General features: G+C 39.9%; 1 protein-coding gene across 2 annotated transcripts; it reads left to right on the top strand.

Moving 5' to 3' along the window:
* The first annotated feature begins 4,114 nt into the window (after nucleotides 1–4,114).
* On the top strand, nucleotides 4,115–18,014 carry ARRDC3 (arrestin domain containing 3). 2 transcript variants are annotated; one of them, XR_007780431.1, is made up of 8 exons: nucleotides 4,115–4,584; nucleotides 7,818–7,899; nucleotides 10,395–10,542; nucleotides 11,779–11,881; nucleotides 12,269–12,525; nucleotides 12,925–13,087; nucleotides 13,855–14,047; nucleotides 15,435–18,014. XR_007780431.1 is itself a non-coding variant. In XM_009095779.4 (8 exons), exons 1-8 carry the CDS (start codon nucleotides 4,305–4,307, stop codon nucleotides 15,489–15,491), a joined length of 1,245 nt encoding a protein of 414 aa, XP_009094027.1. In that variant the 5' UTR covers nucleotides 4,115–4,304; the 3' UTR covers nucleotides 15,492–18,014. The 2 variants fall into 2 exon arrangements, 1 of the variants encoding a protein (XP_009094027.1); XM_009095779.4 differs by having other exon boundaries at nucleotides 13,893–14,047.
* The last annotated feature ends 739 nt before the right edge of the window (nucleotides 18,015–18,753 follow it).

The following is an 18,753-nucleotide window of genomic DNA, read 5'->3' as shown; positions in this document are numbered from 1 at the left end:
TGTAACCATAATTGGTTACTCGTCCTTTGGTCATGCTGTCCAGGACAGATTGCTTCAAGTATGTGTTTGACTGTTTTCTCAGTTCAACAGCACCAGCAGTAATTTTTCAAAGCAAACATTCAGTTTAACATAATTAATAGTTTTATGATGTTCTGATTTTAATAGCAAATACATGTCAGAACTCAACTTTGTCTAAAATATTTTAAAGAAAAAACCCTAAATTAATAAACATTTCACAAAATGTTTGAGTTTTGAGACTGAATACTTTTTTTACAGTATGTGTCTTCTGAAAGCAGAATCATCAGAAACACAGCACATTCTTTCTCAATAATAAATGCAATCATCCAAGGATACAGATAATACCAGAAAAAGCTGTTCCCAAATCCTGGATCTTTCAAATCCAGGAAACAGTTTCCCAAACTCCAAGTTTCTTTCCATCACTTACTATTTCTCCATTAAAAAAACAAGCCCAAAGGAAGGCTATTTAGCAAAATTTTCTCTTCTTTCCTACAGCTCTGACAGGCTGAACAACTGTTCCAATGGAGATAGCCCAAAAGGAAGGTCTGTAGACATCCTTCTGAATGCAGGAGTTTTGGCAATAGGTACTCAGTACATAGATCTACAGTATCATAAATCAATATTTTTATCTCACCACTCTCCATTTTAATGTGACAATATTTCAAAAATGTAGCCTCACAACAGGTATGATGGGGCAAATCTTATTTCTCTTATTTTTATGAATGGATTTGAGATCAGATACAACAAGGATGAATAGAAATGAGTCCATTAGGAGAACATTTCACATTTTTCATTCATTCACTGCAAAAAATACTTAAACCACTTTGAAATGTGTGTTTACTTTTCAGGATTGTCCCTTTGATAAGGACATGTTAACCTTCAGAAAACACATAGCTTCTATTCTGACACTCACTCTAGCCCATTCTTTGCCGTACAAGGAAAGAACTGCACAGGGAGGGCAAACACTGTCTCCACACCAAACCAGGCCTGGTCTGACACCAGGATGGTCTGTAAGAAGATGGGATCAAAGCCTGGATCTTCCTGCTAACAGTAGTTTATTAATGAGTCAGGAAAACATTCCAAGGTTTTCTGGCTTTGCTTTTAGAAAAATGTAATGACTGTTGTCAAGATCATCATGCATTACACCCACCCTTGCAGATTTATCAAGTGCACACTGAGAAGACTGAATAGCTATGAAGATGCTAAAAGGACATAACCTCTGAATTTTGAATGGTCTTCAGCATGAATATACCATTAGGTCACACGGAGTTTGGGGGAATTCTAAGCATCTATGAAAGTGCAAAACCAGGCACACAACAAACTCTAAAATAATTTGTTTTTTAAAAATAATAAGAAAATAATTTTAAAAATAGAAATAATTTTAAAAGTTCCAAGAGGAAAAAAAAAAAAAAAAGAAAAGACAAACAAGGGAGAGCTTGCCAGTTTCAATAAAGGGTTTGTAAAATGAGGTATAATCTTTATGCCTTTATGGAGGCTATAATATTGCCATTTTCATTGGAGCTACTGACTCCAGTAGCAGACACCATCATCTTCATGTGTTTTGCCAGTTAAAAAAAAAAAGTGAATTAATTGATTTAATTAATAAATATTTTTTTAAACTTTATGTGAATTTTTGTGGACTGCATCAAGCATAAGGCCTGTAAAAGGTTAGTGGAGGCTCCGAATGCTTCGTGTACAAAGTCTTCACTGTCTATTGTTGATCTAAGATGGTAAGACCTAATCATTTTTGCAACCGATTTTTAAAATCCTGTGTCAGGATCTGTAAAACTTCTAATATTTAATTAGAAGATAGCTCATTCCAGAAATGCAAAAACTTAAATCCTGAAGAATAACTAATATTTGGTTAGCTAAACCTCTGGAAAAAACTCTACTAAATATTTTTGGCTACACCTCATAGTATGTTCTCCATTTAAATAAAACCAAAATTCAGGTTTGTTTTTTTTTTCATTTTAAATTTTTTTGATTCTGACACGAAGACTCCACAGAGAAATGTCAGTTTTGCAGAAATGCAGAGGCCACAGACTGGTGAAAGGCAGCATTGGCACTTCACCATTTTTGCCACAGGGTGGCATGAAGTGTATATTTTAGGAACACAAAAGTAAAATGAATACACTAGAAGAATTAAAAAGAGCAGCAGAGGCTGAATGAGTATGTGTGACTTTTGGGAAGATGTGGGAAATGCATACATACACATACATAGATTCTTCTGCAGAACTGTCAATCTGAAGTTTAGTATGCATAAGGCATGATTAACTAAATCAGGTCAGCCTGTTCAGTGGTCCAGATTTAAATCACATATGACCATACAGAAAGCGTGATGATCTAGGAGGTGGTTGGTGTCTAGTGAAAGGGGAGATAAGACAGGGCTATGAGGTCTGCAGGGTATATACAGAGGATGATTTGCAGCAGCTTAGGAAAGAAATTTGTTCTTCCTCAACAAGAGCGGAATAGGCAAATGCAAGTAGGATAATTCTCTTCCTTACCCATCTAGATCTTTAAAATATTTAAAATCCAGATGAATATCCACCGGAATAATAGATTTGTATCTTCAGCTTCCTGGAAAATGCAATTGCTCTTTCTCATGTCTGCAGATTTGTCCTTGGGTAGGTGAACATTTAGAACTAGCCCAGAACTGACAGGACAGGAGATATGGCCCAAGCCCTGTGGATGAAAGCTGCCTCCCAGCTGGCTGCCAGTTTTCTCAAGTCCTATGGCAACTGGAGACCATGGAATTGTGGCCTCTGTGACTCATGGAAGAAACAATCATCTTTTAAAGATGATCTTTTATTCTATTACAGAATAGAAGAAAAATGTGCAAATAAACACATTGAAGAGACCACCTGAGTCTGAAGGCATGAGAGGAACAGGAAAAGCACTGTCAGAAGAGGAATTAAATCACCCCTGCTTCTCTTGCAAGTATTCCTTTATGGTTGGATTTCAGGATTTTGAAGGTCTTTTCCAGCCTCAATGATTCTATGATTCTGTGAGCTAAGGAAGTATGAATGCTTACCACGAGATGGTGCAAAAGCACAGAAAGTCCTAATTTGCCCACAAGAGACTTGAACCCATTTGGCCACAAAAAACGCATGAGAATATCCACCAGGCCAAGGAAAATGTGACTTTTTTTCACTTGAGAAAAAAACCCAGACAGAATAGGCGAACATTTTCAAAACTTAACTGTTGGCAAGAGACGTTAGCAGTGTATCTCAGTTTAGTAGCCCCGAAACACGGTGTCTTGGGGAGTGTCATCCACCATCATCATACTTTTCACTGAAACTTTTGTGTCAGCAGGGAAGTGTGCTAGAATTAGCTAATGTAACGTTAAATAACCAAACGCAGAGTGTTTACTAGAGAAACAGAACTACCAAAAGTAATAACAATGAAAAAAAAATAAAATCAACAGTTGGAAGCGTTTCCAGGGCGGATTTGCAACAATGTAATTTGTATTACTAGATAGCCATTGATACTGCAATAGTTACATTCAAATGAATCAGTACTGATTTTCAAAAGTTTACTGAGAAGATTCTCAGGTAGTACAATACATACTACCCCAAAAGCCAGGACTCCTTTTTATTTCTTGCCATGCTTTTCTATCATTTCCTATCAACATTTGCTCCCTTCTTTCCCGTCTTTAGACAAACACACAGAGAAAAACAAACAAAAAACCCCAAAACAAACCTAACCAAACAAACGCAAAAAACCCCCAAAGCAGCAAAATCCTACCAACCAACCAAATTCAAAGCCAACGAAACAAACCCGAAACCCAATGACCAAGAGAAGGGAGAATCTTCCAGCTCCAGAAAAGGTCTGTTAACTGAAGTAAAACTCTCATCTCCTCCAGAGGCTGGAACGCTGCCATCCTCCTTGGGGCGGCCGACTGCAGTAACAGAGCATCCACCTGCGCGGCGTCCGAGCGCCCGAGCGCGGCGCTCCCCGGAGGCAGCGGCGGCGCCGCGGGGCCGGGGCTGCCCCGGCGGGGCGGGGCGGCGCATGCGCGCCCGCGCTTGTTTGTCACAAGGCTTATAAGGCGGGGCCGGCGGCGGCGCGGCAGCGCCTTTGTGGGGAGACGCCGCGTCGGCACCAGCGCCGCCCGCGCCGGGGCCGGGGCTCCCCACCGCCCCCATGAGCCGCCTGTAGGGTCCGCGCCGCCGCACCCCTGCGCCCCAGGGGCTCGGGGTTGGTTGTTTTTGGCTTCCCCAGTCCCCCTTTTTTTTTTTTTTTTTTTTTTTCTTACAGTCTATTTTTGTACACTTTGCTATAAAACCATGGTGCTGGGGAAGGTGAAGAGTCTGACGATAAGCTTTGACTGTCTGAATGACAGCAATGTCCCCGTCTACTCTAGCGGGGATACAGTCTCAGGAAGGGTCAGCCTAGAAGTAACTGGGGAAATTAGAGTGAAATCCCTTAAAATCCATGCGAGGGGGCACGCTAAAGTACGTTGGACTGAATCGAGGAATGCTGGATCCAACACTGCCTATACACAGAACTACACCGAAGAAGTGGAATATTTCAACCATAAAGACATCCTGATCGGCCACGAGAGAGGTAAGGACTGCCCTTAACTGTGCTGCCTAATTTTTTAATGGAAAAAAGCATGCATCTTTGTGTCACCCCGGTTTAGCCCTATATTTTAATGGGTGCATTGGAGAGCCGGACATGCCTAGGGTCGTATCTTGGTGATGGAGTTAGATATAGGAGATGCATTTGCAGAGTACCTGCAAGTAAGAGGACTCCCTTTGAACTACTTGCCCTTCAGTACAGCTATATATTAATAAGGTTTTTTTTCCGAGTGGGTTTTTTTTTCCCCTCTGGTGATATTTAGTAGGATTTGCCGTTTCGTGGCGAAAAACAGCTGTAAAATCACAGCCAGATGGGCAGCGGACTTTATTGGCAGAATCCTAATTGAAACACAGTGAAAGCATCAAAACCACACTTTCTGACACGTGCGGGGTTCTGCTGATGCTCTTGGGGTGATAATATAATGAATTTTTCAGGATGGCTGATTATTGGCTGATAAAAAAGTCTCCCTGGCTTATTTTGACATATCACCACCCCACGTGTAATTTTTTCCTCATTTCAGTATTACCCTCGCCCTGATAAAAAGCTTTCATTTCCTTGGGCTGCCCCTACACCCCTCTCGGCAACGGTGGTCACCGCGATGTAAAGATGTGTCCGAAAAGCCCTTGATGAGGAGCAAAAGGAGGGGGAGGAGAGAGAGGGGGGAAGTGGTGTTGCGTAATGGAAGCATCTCTCCCAAAACTGGGGAGATGAGGACCTCCTGCTCCCCACTTCCCACTCGAGCCGCCGTGGTGTCCCCACCAAGTGCAGACCCCTTCCCCGGGTAGGGTGGAAGCGGCAGGCCCGGAGTTGTCTGTGGTTTTTTATTTCTTTTTCCTCCGAACTTCGCAGCCTTTGTTCGAAGCGGTTCAATCCTGTTTGGGACCGGCTTTGGAGGAGGGGGGTGGGCCGCCCGCTCCGCGCAGATTGGCCGCACGCGTCAGGTGGTGGCGATGACTTAATTCCCCAGCGCAAGAAAATAATGTTAAAAACCGGTTATGTAATTTTTTTGTGCTGCTTGTCCCCCCCTCCTTTTTTTCCCCCCCCCGAATATGCATCATATATGCTGCAGCGATGCGATATTTCTCGTTCTTTCTGGAAAAAATACTAAATGTAATTTTTGAACAACTCCGGGCGGCACCGAGCCCTTCATACAGTATACCCGAGCCCAAAGCTGTAGCAGAACTCGGGACTTTTTTTATTGGCTTCAGTCTCGTGCACACCGCTCTAACGAGGTGACTTGCGGCTCCCACCCATCTCCTGCCACCACCTCAGTAATCACTCGCCCGCATAACTTCCCGCACCTCTGCACCGCGGGTTCCAAGAGCTTGGCGACGGGAGTCTGCGGCCAAGCAGGAGCCGCCCGTGGCGGGGGGAGCACGCGTGGGAGCGGGTGGGACAGGGGCCCCATGGAGCCGCTGCCGGCGGCCGCGTTTCAATGACTGCCCCGAGCGCAGACCCGCGGCCCGGCCGCGCCCCCCGCCGCCCCCTGATTGGCCGGCCGTGGTTTGTTGCCCTGTTGCTAAGGCGATGCCCGCCGCTGATTGGCGGGGCGCTGGCGGCGGGGGTGAGGGAGCAGGTTTCGCTGCCTGCCCCCGGCGGGCCGGGGCCTCTCCCCGGGGCGCTGGCTCGGCGCAAAGCGCCTCAGAGAGAGAGTGCAGGGGGATGCGCTGCCCTCCGTCTCGTCCCTGCCGCCTCCTGTCGCCGGTCCCATCACCTGAGGGGTCTAGGCCCGGCGCGGGTGGCGGAAGGGCCCGCCCTCGGTGCGGAGCCGGCGGGCGCAGTGCACGCAGCGTGTGAGAGCGGCGGGGCTGGCGGCGCTCCGCGCGCGCCGGTTCAGGCCGGTCGGCTCCTGCTCCAGCCCGCGCTGATTGACAGCTCAGCACTTGTTTACCGCGGCGTGGCGGGACTGCTGAGCTGGCAGGAAGGGGGGGGGAGCCTGGCGGAGAACAGCGCAGCCACAGCCGAAAGCAGCTCTCCCCCCCTCGGAACAAAATTAAACAAAAAATAAATAAATCATATTTACTGAAAAAAAAAAAAAACCCAAAGGCAAAAACAACAGTATAAAAGCCCACCCTCACGCCGACACATTGTCTCGCTTTTTCAGCACATTTTCCTGACTTACGGGAAATGTTGCGTCCTGGAGGTGTATTTATTCCCACATCTTGCTGCTAGGAGAGTTTTTTTGCTTGTTTCGTTAATTTGTTTTTAGCTTTTCGGTATTTGCGCTGCAGGAAGTAGAGCATCGGCTCTTCTATAGGACAATAGAAACTTAGAACCCTTCTGCATGCCTCCATTAATGCCACGGAGCGTCACACATAAGCTGTTGCCTTTCACTTTGTCTCGCTATAACCCCTTTAAAAACTCCAGCCGTTTTTATCTGCGAGGTGCTCAGTCATTTTTCGCTCAACTTTTGTTCTAACCAAGTCAGCGTTTTTCTAGTTTGATGTCGGAATAAATTACAATTTTCTTGTGGCATTTGAAACTGGACAAATAATCGTGCCCATAAATAAGGGTTGGCGTTCCTGGCATAAAACCAGAAAGTATCCGTGCTCTGTCTGAGCGAGATCAAGTTAATCTATTAAAGAAATGAAAGGTTTAGCTCTAGATAGCATTAATTGGGCAGCTTGCCATTTCCTATGCCGCTGAATCAGTCGTGTACTTTCTGGGTGTTGCTCATATACTCTTTCTCCTTTCTCACACGGTTTTTTTTTTTTTTTTTTTTTTTTTTTTTTTTTTTTGTGTGTGTGTGTGATTAATGTCTGGACACTGTTGCTAGGCAGGAGATACAAAGAAGCTGAATTTCTAAATTTAATCTTAAGCAGCAGACTCGATACTGTTAATGCTGGTAAAAAGCCAGCTGTAGTTCGTTCTGACTAGCAACTGCAGTGGAAAGCAGCATGATTTCCTTTACGGACCTTGAATGGAGGCCTTGAAATGGCAGCAGTTGAAACTGTGTCACTGTTCAGAGGCAAGATTATATTAAAACATTAACCTCCGCTTCTCTCTAAGCTGGCAGTCTTGCCTACCTTCTGTCAGTCAGAGGTGGCCCTGAATTCCAGCAGTTAATAAATAATGGACTGGAGACCCTTGTTCCTGAGACATCACATTCTTTGAGAGTTGTAGTGTGTGAGCAAATTGCTTTTTTTCTGGAAGAGAAGCCTACGCAAAGTATAACATGTGTGCAGCTGGATTAGCATGTTGGGTTTTTTCTCTTTCAGATGATGACAATTCAGAAGAAGGCCTTCACACCATCCATTCAGGAAGGCACGAATATGCATTCAGCTTCGAGCTTCCACAGACGTAAGTACCCCCTCACAGTCCTCTGCACAGGGCTCTGCTGCCCACCCACCTGACCAAAACTCCTGCTGTGGGTGGAGGGGAAACCTTTTCAATGGTATTAGGAATTGTGCTTGTAACATGCAGTAGAGAACACAGTCTCATTAAACTGAAGAGGTTGCTTTTACACTGATATACCCATCCTTTTTTTACAAAGATTTCCACAAAAAAGGAGCTCACTGCTGCCTAATTGCTCACTTTCTTTTTACCAAGTCTTACTGACTGACTAGATATTCCAGCCTATTACCCCTTCCCCAGAGGAGGGAGAGGAATTTGAGCTGTCACTGAAGTCCTGCAGAGTGGCTGAAATACCTTCTAACTCAACCATTTACTGGCGTTATGCAAATCAGCAGAACTAGAGATAAGATCATAGTGGAATTGTTTGGGCTCAAGTCTGGAACAGATGTGGCTAGTTTACTTAGATTTCAACAAAAGAGGAGGTTGTTCTTATTCAGATAAGATGTATATACCCAGGATGGCTATTTATGCAGAAAGCCTGGTTGGAAACAAACTTAAGAATAGGTGGTTAGAGTAAGAAGAATTTTCCTGTCAAATCCCATTTGGTTTAGAAAACAAAGGCAAAGCCTAAGAGCAGAAGTTTGTTCTGGTAAGATAAAAATTGTTGCCCCATTCCTGTCTGAAATATGTAATGTAGGCACTGTGTATGTAAGATTGGACATAGCAGAGTTGGAAATATGGAAATGAGCTAAAAATACAAGTTCCAGTAAAATCAAATACACAGGAAAAGAGGGAGTATGAGTATGGATAAAAAATGAGCCTTTTGCTGTTAAAGGCAAGTAGCAGTCATTAAAATCTTGAAAGTCACTGAAAATTTGGCAGTTTTATGTGAATAAGCTCACTGCCTAATATTAGGGTTGTTTATTAGAGGTGCTGGTTTTAGTAGAATATGCAGATGGCAAACACTTTTATAGTTTCAAAGTGAATGGCACAGGACTTCTACATAGTTTCAGTAAGATTTTCTGGGAAGGCCTGTGAACATGGAGATTTTAAAGACAATTCAGCATTCTGTGAAAATCTCAACAATAAGGCTAGTCCTGATTTTTCCTTCAGCTTAAAGAGGCATTAAAAAAAAAAAACAAAAAAAAATTTAAAAAGCATTTAAAACATCAACATGAAATGCTTGACTTGAAGGGAAACAGCCAGATAGCAAAAGATCACAAGCATTGGTCAAATCATTGGTTCTTTCTAAGTGCCATGAAGGAATAGCTGTTAACTCAGTTTTTAATAATACTGGAAAAACAAAAAGTGATATTAAAGGCCTGAACTTTGATGCTGCCTACTTACTTGCTATTTTGTGTCCATAGAATATTTCCAAAACTGACTTAAACCTCAGAGCAACAGTTCAAAGACGGGCATCATCCTTACTGATTTTTCCTCTGCAGAATATGGGACAGAATGAAAAACTGAAGTTTTAATTGCACTATTAGGGGTTAAAACTAAACATTTCAAATGTGCAAATAGTGAAGTCAAACCTGTAACTGAAAGAATAATTCTAGTTAAGCACTAGCATGGCTAGTATTACTTTTTGTGGAAAATATGGAAATGTTACAAATATTTTATTTTAATGCATATATAACAGTGTATTCAAAACATGGTTAAACAAAATTATTTATTTAGAAAATTACAAAAATAAAGAGAATAAGTTACAAAAACTACTGTTCATTGGAAATAATTGTACTTTAAAGATGCCTTATCTTTCATTTTATGATACTACAGTAAAAAAAGACAATGTTCACAGGTCTGGAAATACTACCTGCATCATCTTTCTTCCAGCTTTTAAAATAGACTTCCTTCATTTGACAAATTTCAGAGTAGTCTTCATAATTCTATAGATATGTGTGTATATATAAATACATATATGTCTCTATGTGTACTTTCTTAGGTATTATAAATGTTTTAAGCTGTCTCATCAGGGTAGAGAAAGTTTAGAAGGTGCTCAAAATAGCCTCTCTTCAGAACTCCATGTTGTAATATTTACTCTGCTTAAGGTGAACCTAACTATGGAAGTGCTGAGTTACAGCTAAAATTAACCTGATGTTGAGCTACTGACCAAGTAAATAATACACAATGGTTTACAGAAGGCGATATCCAAAACTATAGTTGGTTGATATTAATGGTAATTCTAAACTGGTAATCAAAAGGGCATACTTTACCCTAGATGTGGAAGTGGCCTCTTAAGCTTAAGAAAATCTGTGCTCTCCTGGCATTTTCTAGTACAATTCTTTAATTGATTCCTAAAATCTATGAAAAACTATAATAGGATAAATTGGAGATGATTTTTTCTCCCATCTTTGATCTTGAATTTTTCTGAGATGCTCTACATTAAGTACTACAGTGCATTAAAAATGCAGCTCTATATACTAATCACTGACTTGATCAATTGTATCATTATTAGATAGAAAGACTTTACTCAGTTTTGACCTTTGTGTCCTGCACAGACCACTTGCTACCTCATTCGAAGGCAGACATGGCAGTGTGCGCTATTGGGTGAAAGCCGAATTGCATAGGCCTTGGTTTCTACCAGTAAAATTAAAGAAGGAATTTACAGTCTTTGAACATATAGATATCAACACTCCTTCATTACTGGTAAGAATTGACAGAATTATTCATTTTTTGTTTCTGGCATAAAAAATAGCGAAGTTTAATAACTGAAACAATATCCATATGTAATTTTACCTAATACCTTATCTAATACTTACTTGACACTTAGTTTCAGCCAATCTTCTAAGTATTACATAAGTTCTGCAACTCTGTAAATTATTCCATTTTGAAAGCTACATTTTCCTGTACTTGGAGTTGCTTTACTTTTAAGATACGTAAAATGGTTTTGTCGATTTTAATTAATACTAAATTGTTAAGTGTGAGTAAGAAGGAAAATTTCAAGAACCGTTCTTCTTTGATTCTGAAGAAAGAGCAGTGACACTTAAAAGACTTAATGTGTCAGACTGCAAACTTAAATTGCAAAGTAAATAATGTACTGGTGTGCATAATTGATCATTTTCATATGGATAGCTTTCTACCAATGGGGAGAAATTATCACAATGCTCTGTAATCTTTTTCTGAAGTATCATTTCATTAAAATAATTTCAGTATCACATCTCCTGTCAATGAGGATTTGAATTCAATCAGGCCTAAAATTCCAGTCCCCCCCACTCTTCTTCAAATTCACCTCCTATGGAGAGGGGAAAAAAAATCTCAAAATCCATTGAAATAGGTTTCTTGTGTGTATGGGTGAAAAATCAGACTCGCAAGGGGACATTGGCCTTGCCCAAATTCCATTAAAATCAAATACTCTCATTTGACTTTAATGGGCTTAGGATCAAGTCCGAAATCTTGATGTCATGTAAAATAACAAAGTCTGTTTAATACAAATAATACAGGATCGTTTTGAAACAGGAAATAGCAGGAGTCAAGGTTACAGTACTTTACCTTAGTTACTGTTTCTGAAATGCTATACTGCATAGAGATAGACATTCTAGTTTACTGGTAAATTAAAAGCTCTTCAGCAATATGGTGGGATATGTAGGCTATAAAGCCTTTCCATAAGCTGTGCTAAATTTATTTATGTATAAAAACTTTTTAAAAATGTAACTGTAGTATGAAGTGCAGCAAAAAAAACAATGTTAATGAGTATGGAATTAGGATAAAGCTTATGGTTTGCATAGTGCAATTTGCTTGAGGTTTTTTCCTCTAAATAAAACCAGATATGCTTATCTAAATGCATAGCATGTATATAATGAAATTTTTTTGGTGTTGATTAGAACAGATTAAAAGATTCATGGAGCACTCTATTAAATGGAAAATACTGTTTTTTTCTTGCAGTCACCCCAAGCAGGCACAAAAGAAAAAACTCTCTGTTGTTGGTTTTGTACCTCAGGCCCAATATCCTTAAGTGCCAAAATTGAAAGGAAGGGCTACACCCCAGGTACGTAACAGAAGTAATTATAGGAAATGTTTTTCCTTCCCTTTTAAAATGACTGTGTGTGCTTAGCTGCTGTTATATAAAATAAATACTTAAACTATTCTTAACATTTTGGTTTGCATTCATCTTTCTTGCTATTTTAAATGACTGATTCTGTTAGCTTGCTCTGTCTCCATATTGTTAAAGGACATCTGCTTTTATTGGGCCTGTGCATTTTTCTATTAGATTTACCTCATGGTGACCTTACTCCTGCTAGCACTAGTGGATATTGCTCAAAGTGTGGAGCATTGCTAGCAGCATCCAGTGCCTTATAACAATACACAGTATATGGAAATTTGCTTCAGCTGCCTTGCAAATACATAGGAAAAATGAAATGTTGCTTTGTTTCAGGTGAATCAATTCAGATCTTTGCTGAGATTGAGAACTGCTCTTCCCGTGTGGTGGTGCCAAAGGCAGCCATTTACCAAACACAGGCATTTTATGCCAAAGGGAAAATGAAGGAAGTCAAACAGCTTGTTGCCAGCCTGCGTGGGGAATCCTTGTCATCTGGCAAAACAGAAACCTGGAATGGCAAGCAGTTGAAAATTCCACCTGTTTCTCCTTCAATCCTTGACTGTAGTATAATCCGTGTGGAGTATTCACTGATGGTATGTTGGGTTGTATCATTGGAGCATGAGTAGTTTCCATGATTCCTTGCAAATTGTTAACAAAGCATTGTGAACTGCTGACTAGTTAAAAAAAAAATACATAGCCTAGCATCAGGTGTCCTAACAAGAATTCTATAAGTAAATTCAGTTTAAATCTTGCATGTTCTAAGGAAATGTGTTCTGGGTATGTGACATCTCTATGTGAGGACTTGTGTTAAGAGTACAGAGCTGCCTTTATCTTGTAGGGGTATTTATCTGCACAGGGACATTGGCTCTAAAATGAACAAAATGAAATTTCAGACATTTGTGAAAAATCACATGGCTGGAGATTTTAGTGTAATAATTAGGAAGTGCTCATTCAAACCTATTTTTAATCTATACTTTTTTATTGTTCTTTAGGTATATGTGGATATTCCTGGCGCCATGGATTTATTCCTTAACTTACCACTGGTCATTGGCACCATTCCTCTACACCCATTTGGTAGCAGAACATCAAGTGTAAGCAGCCAGTGTAGCATGAACATGAATTGGCTTGGTCTGACACTGCCCGAAAGACCAGAAGGTAACCTGACAAAACAAGTCTGTTTTGATTTTTGTGTGCTTTATTCATTGCTGTCTTGCAAACAGACACAAATTGCGTTCTTCATAATAAGGTCCATAGAAGGTCCTTCATGGATGTTTCCTTGCTACCTGCTTGCTCTATGTGGAAGAATGGAGTTCCCCTCTTTGCCTTCCTCTCTCAGGTGTACAAGCAGTGGAATGCAGCTTCTTGGAAGCTGGTACAAGTGAAAGCACAGAATGCCATTGTACCTGGGCAGAATTAATTCTGCCTCCAGTATCCCAACTGTATCCTTGGTTGTAAATCAGGGTAACCTGTCAGAGTAGCAGTTAGCATGACCTTTATCATCCTTAGTAGCCAAGACATTTTGAAAGGATAATGTAATCCTTTTCAGTGGGAATCTCTTTTGTCAGCAGAGAAGCTCTGTAGCTTCTCTCTTTTTGCATATAAACATATGGGGGTTTTAATGTACAGATCCCAGACTGATGATGGGGTCCAGAGGAGTGCAATATTCTGTCATTTCTGCTTGTAACAGAAATTCAGTATTCTGAGTATACTTCAAATTTGAAGGTGATAATTAAGCCACAATGAACAATGGTCAGTCTGCTGTTGAATTTGAGCACAGTTGTAAAATAAACTATAGCAACCTACCCTTTTTTTCATGTTCGGTAACTGTGTAAAAATCATGGAAGTAATTTATCTAAATGCTGGTGCATTTTACAATATAAAAGTTTAATATTTATCATGTTATATGTTTTGACATGCATAAGAACTTGTTGTTCGAACTGCGTGTGCCTTTTCCCTGCAGCACCTCCCAGCTATGCAGAAGTGGTTACGGAGGAACAACGGCAGTCCAGCCTTGCACCCTTAGGTGTTTGTGATGACTTTGAGAGAGCGCTTCCAGGACCACTGTTTGCATACATTCAGGAGTTTCGTTTTCTGCCTCCACCCCTCTATTCAGAAGTAGGTACCTTAAAATATAACTATGAATGCACTGATTCTTTGAATTCTGTCATGTGGAATAAATGTAAGAAACTATTTCTACTTCATGAAAACCAGGACAAATAAGCAAAAAGGTAGCTTAGTTTTAGCGAAGTGCAGGTAAATTGCATCAAAAATTTCCCAGGATTCTTCACTATTGTAATGCTTCATGGAGATTCTGAAATTGTTTTGCACTCTCTTGGCAAATTACAGAAGTAATATTGCATTATAAATGTAATACATGACATTAGTGAATACCAACATGTGAGTCAATAGAGGCACAACAAACTGTTTTTCACCTCTGCTCTCTAAAAGTACTCTGTATTTTCAGCTCTTTGTATGTATTACTGGTCAGAATTTCCATGCAGAGAAGATACAAAGGTGTTCTTTCTGGCTCAGGTTTCTCTAAATGAACAGTTCAAACATTTCTGTCTGCAAGTTAAGTTCTGTGAAAGTCACTCAATATGTGGGGTACAAGGTCAGGCTTCAAAACCTATAAAAGCCATGTTCATATTTTTCAGGGAAAAGCAGTGGTATAGGACAAAATAAAATAGTGTCCTTTGGCTAAATCTTGCCTGGATCCACCCACTCTTGCTTGTTTCTTTTCCTCTTGAAGCACTTAATCTGCTAGTGAGTGAGTGAGTGGCATGTTTTTTGTGCCTCTTCTGTAACATAAGCGTAATACAACTCTGTGGCTTTTTATTTTAGGTACCCTAAATATTTAGAAGTAAGCTTTTCCTTTGTTCTAAAAATGTCATTTTAAAATAACTGACCAAACTATATAGTGCCCACTTAAGCTATACTTCCTATTGTTTTTGGAGACCTAAGTTAGAGACCATGTTCTTCACTTCCATCTTTTGGTTGAAAAGAAGAGGAGATAATGGTGTGGTACACCTGAACTTCTGAAACATTTTATGGGTTTTTTCAAGATTCATTACTTACAAATTAAATAGAAGAACTTTTAACTAATAATTTTGTGCCTTTTTAAGTCAAATGTCTTCCAAAATTTAGTATTTTAAGTTACGTGTTAAAGCAATGAGTCTGGTTGTCTTCTTACTATGCAATAAATAATTTAGAACATTTGTGCTACTATAGCAGATTTTTTATTATTTTTTTATTCCATGTTTGTGTTTATTCTTAAGCTACCATCAATGCAGTTTAAATTGTTTCACTATACTTAGTAATTATCAATTCAAATTTTATCTAATTTTTAGAGATACTTCAGTTACCTGAGTAATTTTTGGACTGGAGATACCATTCATCTCTGAATGTCTTGGTCTTAAAAATTTTGGTGTTTGGATTGATTTATTTTCTAGCAATTAGTTCTAAAAATACATTGGCTTGTTGTATTTTTTTCTGTTTTGTTTAGATTGATCCAAACCCAGATCAGCCCACAGATGACAGACCATCTTGTCCTTCTCGCTGAAAGAATCCATAAGAAGCTGACTTGACTTGGGTTTGGAATCATACCTGCCATGTTGAAGGTCAAGGCATCATAGTGGAGACACACTTTCAGATAAAGTGGGTTTGCTCTTGCCTTTGTGGTGAATAAGTGAAAACAACCTGTGATCATGCTTTGAAGCCTACAGTAACATTGTAGGACTGCTCCACATGCTTGAAGAACTGAGCTTTCCCCCCTCCCTCTTAAATACTGGCACATACTAGGAGCAGCCTTACTAACCTACAGTCGTGTGTGTCCAAACACTCAAACCACATTAAGAGAGGTTTGCCTTCCTCTTACAATTTGGAAATTTGCACATGCTTATTGCTTACATTGTGCGGTTCAGTGTCACTACAGCTTTTTCTCATTTACTCCAGACAGTTGTTACCCCTTTCTTATGTCTTGTGGTCCGCACAATAAGGAGCAAAAGAAAGCTTTGACAAAAAAGAAAGAAACAAACAAAAAACCCAACAGTAACAGACTTTGACAAATGCACTGACTTTTATTTTTTTTTAATTTAATGTAGCCTGGACTTTACCTGCGTATGCACATGCTCAGAATTGTCCTAGTAGGCTGATCATGTATCACCTCCTCAGCTTGGATCCTATTGTGGATTTACTTTACAAACATCAAATGCCTTCAAGCCAATCCTTCTTGCTGTATGTTTTGCAGCCTACTGTAGTAGATAAGCAACAGATATGGGGATAGGGAGGGAGGGTGGAGAGTTAATAGAAAGAAACTAATAGACTTCATCAAGATTGTATACTTTCTTGATTTCTTTTAAGAATTTGTTGCCTTTCTACTATTATCGCAAAGCAGCATTTTGTTACAGACTGCCTAAAAATCACTTAATCTCAGGTGAACTCATCACTTGCCAAACTGTTGGAATGCTATTTGTTTTTTTACGTTGCACTGTTGAGTTAGTTCTTTTTTTGTGTTTGTGTTTTGTTTTTTGTTCTTTACTTGAGAGGGAGATCTGGAATAAGGACATACACAAAAGTTACCAAATCCTTCTCATTCCCATTTCTCTTTCTGCATTATGAAAAAAGATGTTCAAGTTGTGAAGCTCTTAAAAAAAAGGCATAAATGAAAGCAGCACCAGCAGACACCAGCTGTTCCTCAAAAGACTATTAAAAGGAAGTGGTCATACACTGTCCAGGATTCACAGACAGATCAATATCTCAAGTAGTAGGGATAGGAAGGGAAAGTAAATTTATTTTTATATATAGCTACTTAATCACCAAAAATTCTATATGTGATGAGTCTAGTAGAAAGTATATTTCAAACTGCAGGAAAAGCTTCTTTTATGCTAAGAGCTCAGTTTGTGCACTTTGTATTACCTTCAGGGTTTATGATACTGTACAAGATTAGAAGTGTAATTAAAGCGAGAAACATCAGTGTTACCAGCCATACTTTAATATGAGTTAGCTGGAAGTGCTTTGACAACTGCATCTTCTGTGGCACTCTCAAGAGCTTTAAAACAAACAACACTGAATTATACCATGCATCCATGCAGAATACAGGAAACCGTATGGAAAGAGCACTTGCCCTTGAGTGTGCCACAGGAAAAAGAGTGCAATGGAGCCATTACCTGTGCTAACAAATACCAGTGCTTACATGCTGGAGATGTACAATGAAAGTCAACTTTGCTCTTCAGAAACCGTGGAACACAGATCACTGACAAAGGGACACTATTCTGGTCTTGACTATTTGAACAAATCAAGGTCTAATCCATCAAATACCTGTCTCCTTGTGCAATAAAAAAGCTCAGAAGAGAGTGGGAGAGGGGAGGCTGGTGTTTCTGCATGGTGCTCGTTTTTAAAAACCTTTGCCTTGTTTTTAAGGCTTCATAAATGCGACAAAATAGTAGGCTTTTCCATAAGTGGCCTTTATGAGAACATGAAAGATCATTCATGTTTCAAAAATGACAACAGGGTGATAAAATACAAATGAGTCGCGTTTTAAGTGATTCAGTTAAAAGGCTTGGGCTTTGAGCAGGAATATTGGCGAGGAGGAAATGAGATGATGTTACTAGGCCAATTTTGTGGATGTCCCTTCCCTCTACCCTCTCCAACCAGACAATTTTTAAAGCTGATGGGATTGTTGGTATAAAAGGGCATTTGGTGGTTTTACTTTTTTTTCCTTTTATGTTCTTTTTACAGACTAGGGAACAATTGCTGATATACATAGCATTAAAGTACTTACCACAATACAATGAAAAATTGCATATGAGGCAGGATTGACCAATATCATAGTAATTGACTTGGCATCTTTGTGATTAGGATGAAAAATTGTATAAGGTTATCAAATAAAGACTTCCAGTTTAAATTATTCTGAGGCATTACTCTCCCACAAATATTGGTCTATTCTCAGCATTATAAAACTTCAGGTTCACAGTTGAAACCCAGTATTTGATAGAGAATTCTGATCTGAATTAGGAAAAAGTAAGTAAAATCCAAACATTAGAGAAACAAAGTGCAATATTAAATGTTTGCTTTATAGATTATATTCTATGCCTGTTTGTACTTTTTTTGTTTGTTTTTAGTTTTGGTGCTGAATATGTCCTTGTAGACTCTTGTTTTAAGAAAACAGTATGTGGAAAACAGTTTAATTTTTCCTATTGCTCTTCCTTGTGGAAAATAAACTTTTGTAAAAAAAAAGGTTTTAAATGTTGTATCTATGCATAAAATAAAAAACCACAAGTATCACATAATACAGTAACTTACTGCAGGAAAACATGTATTGCTTCCTCAAAAAGCAGAGAAAAAACTGTTTCTAGAACTATACTGCTGAGTACCACTGGAGTTTAGTTTTGGGATCCTGTCTCTTTAATTTACATCACGAGCTCATGGGACCAGGTCCCAGATGGGAAATGCCTTTTCAGGACTCTCTATCACATTACAGCTGCAGTGACCCTGTTCTGAGGTGTCTGGTCCTTTGCCTGAGGAGGTGACACAAATTTTGGGGGAACAGGAGGAGAGAGGGGAGTGACTTCAAAGGTCTAGTTTGCAGATGGAGCTTTGGCATGAAGTTTGTTGCCTTGAGGTGTAGAAGATGTCCTTTGCTGCTCTGTTGGAAGTATGGAGATGTGGAAATGTGTGTCCTGTGCAGTGCTGTTGAGCTTCCCCTGTGTGCCAGCAGTGTGGCAGTGCTGCAGCCTGTGTTGTGTGCTGTGTGCAGGCAAAATGGATTGTCATCGTCCTACAGGATCAGCATGTCATTTGACCTGTGAGAAGATCAGGGGCTT

This window comes from Serinus canaria, chromosome Z, assembly GCF_022539315.1.
Source record: "Serinus canaria isolate serCan28SL12 chromosome Z, serCan2020, whole genome shotgun sequence".
Lineage (NCBI taxonomy): Eukaryota > Metazoa > Chordata > Aves > Passeriformes > Fringillidae > Serinus > Serinus canaria.
The sequence above is the reverse complement of the archived record's forward strand: the minus strand, read 5'-3'. Positions and strand labels throughout refer to the sequence as shown.

Bases quoted from the DNA above. Each gene is read 5' to 3' on its own strand.
- ARRDC3 (XM_009095779.4), top strand. From the start codon at position 4,305: ATGGTGCTGGGGAAGGTGAAGAGTCTGACGATAAGCTTTGACTGTCTG. The intron at 7,900-10,394 runs GTAAGTACCCCC...TGTCCTGCACAG, and splicing joins AGCTTCGAGCTTCCACAGAC to ACCACTTGCTACCTCATTCG. The intron at 14,048-15,434 runs GTAGGTACCTTA...TGTTTTGTTTAG, and splicing joins CTCCACCCCTCTATTCAGAA to ATTGATCCAAACCCAGATCA.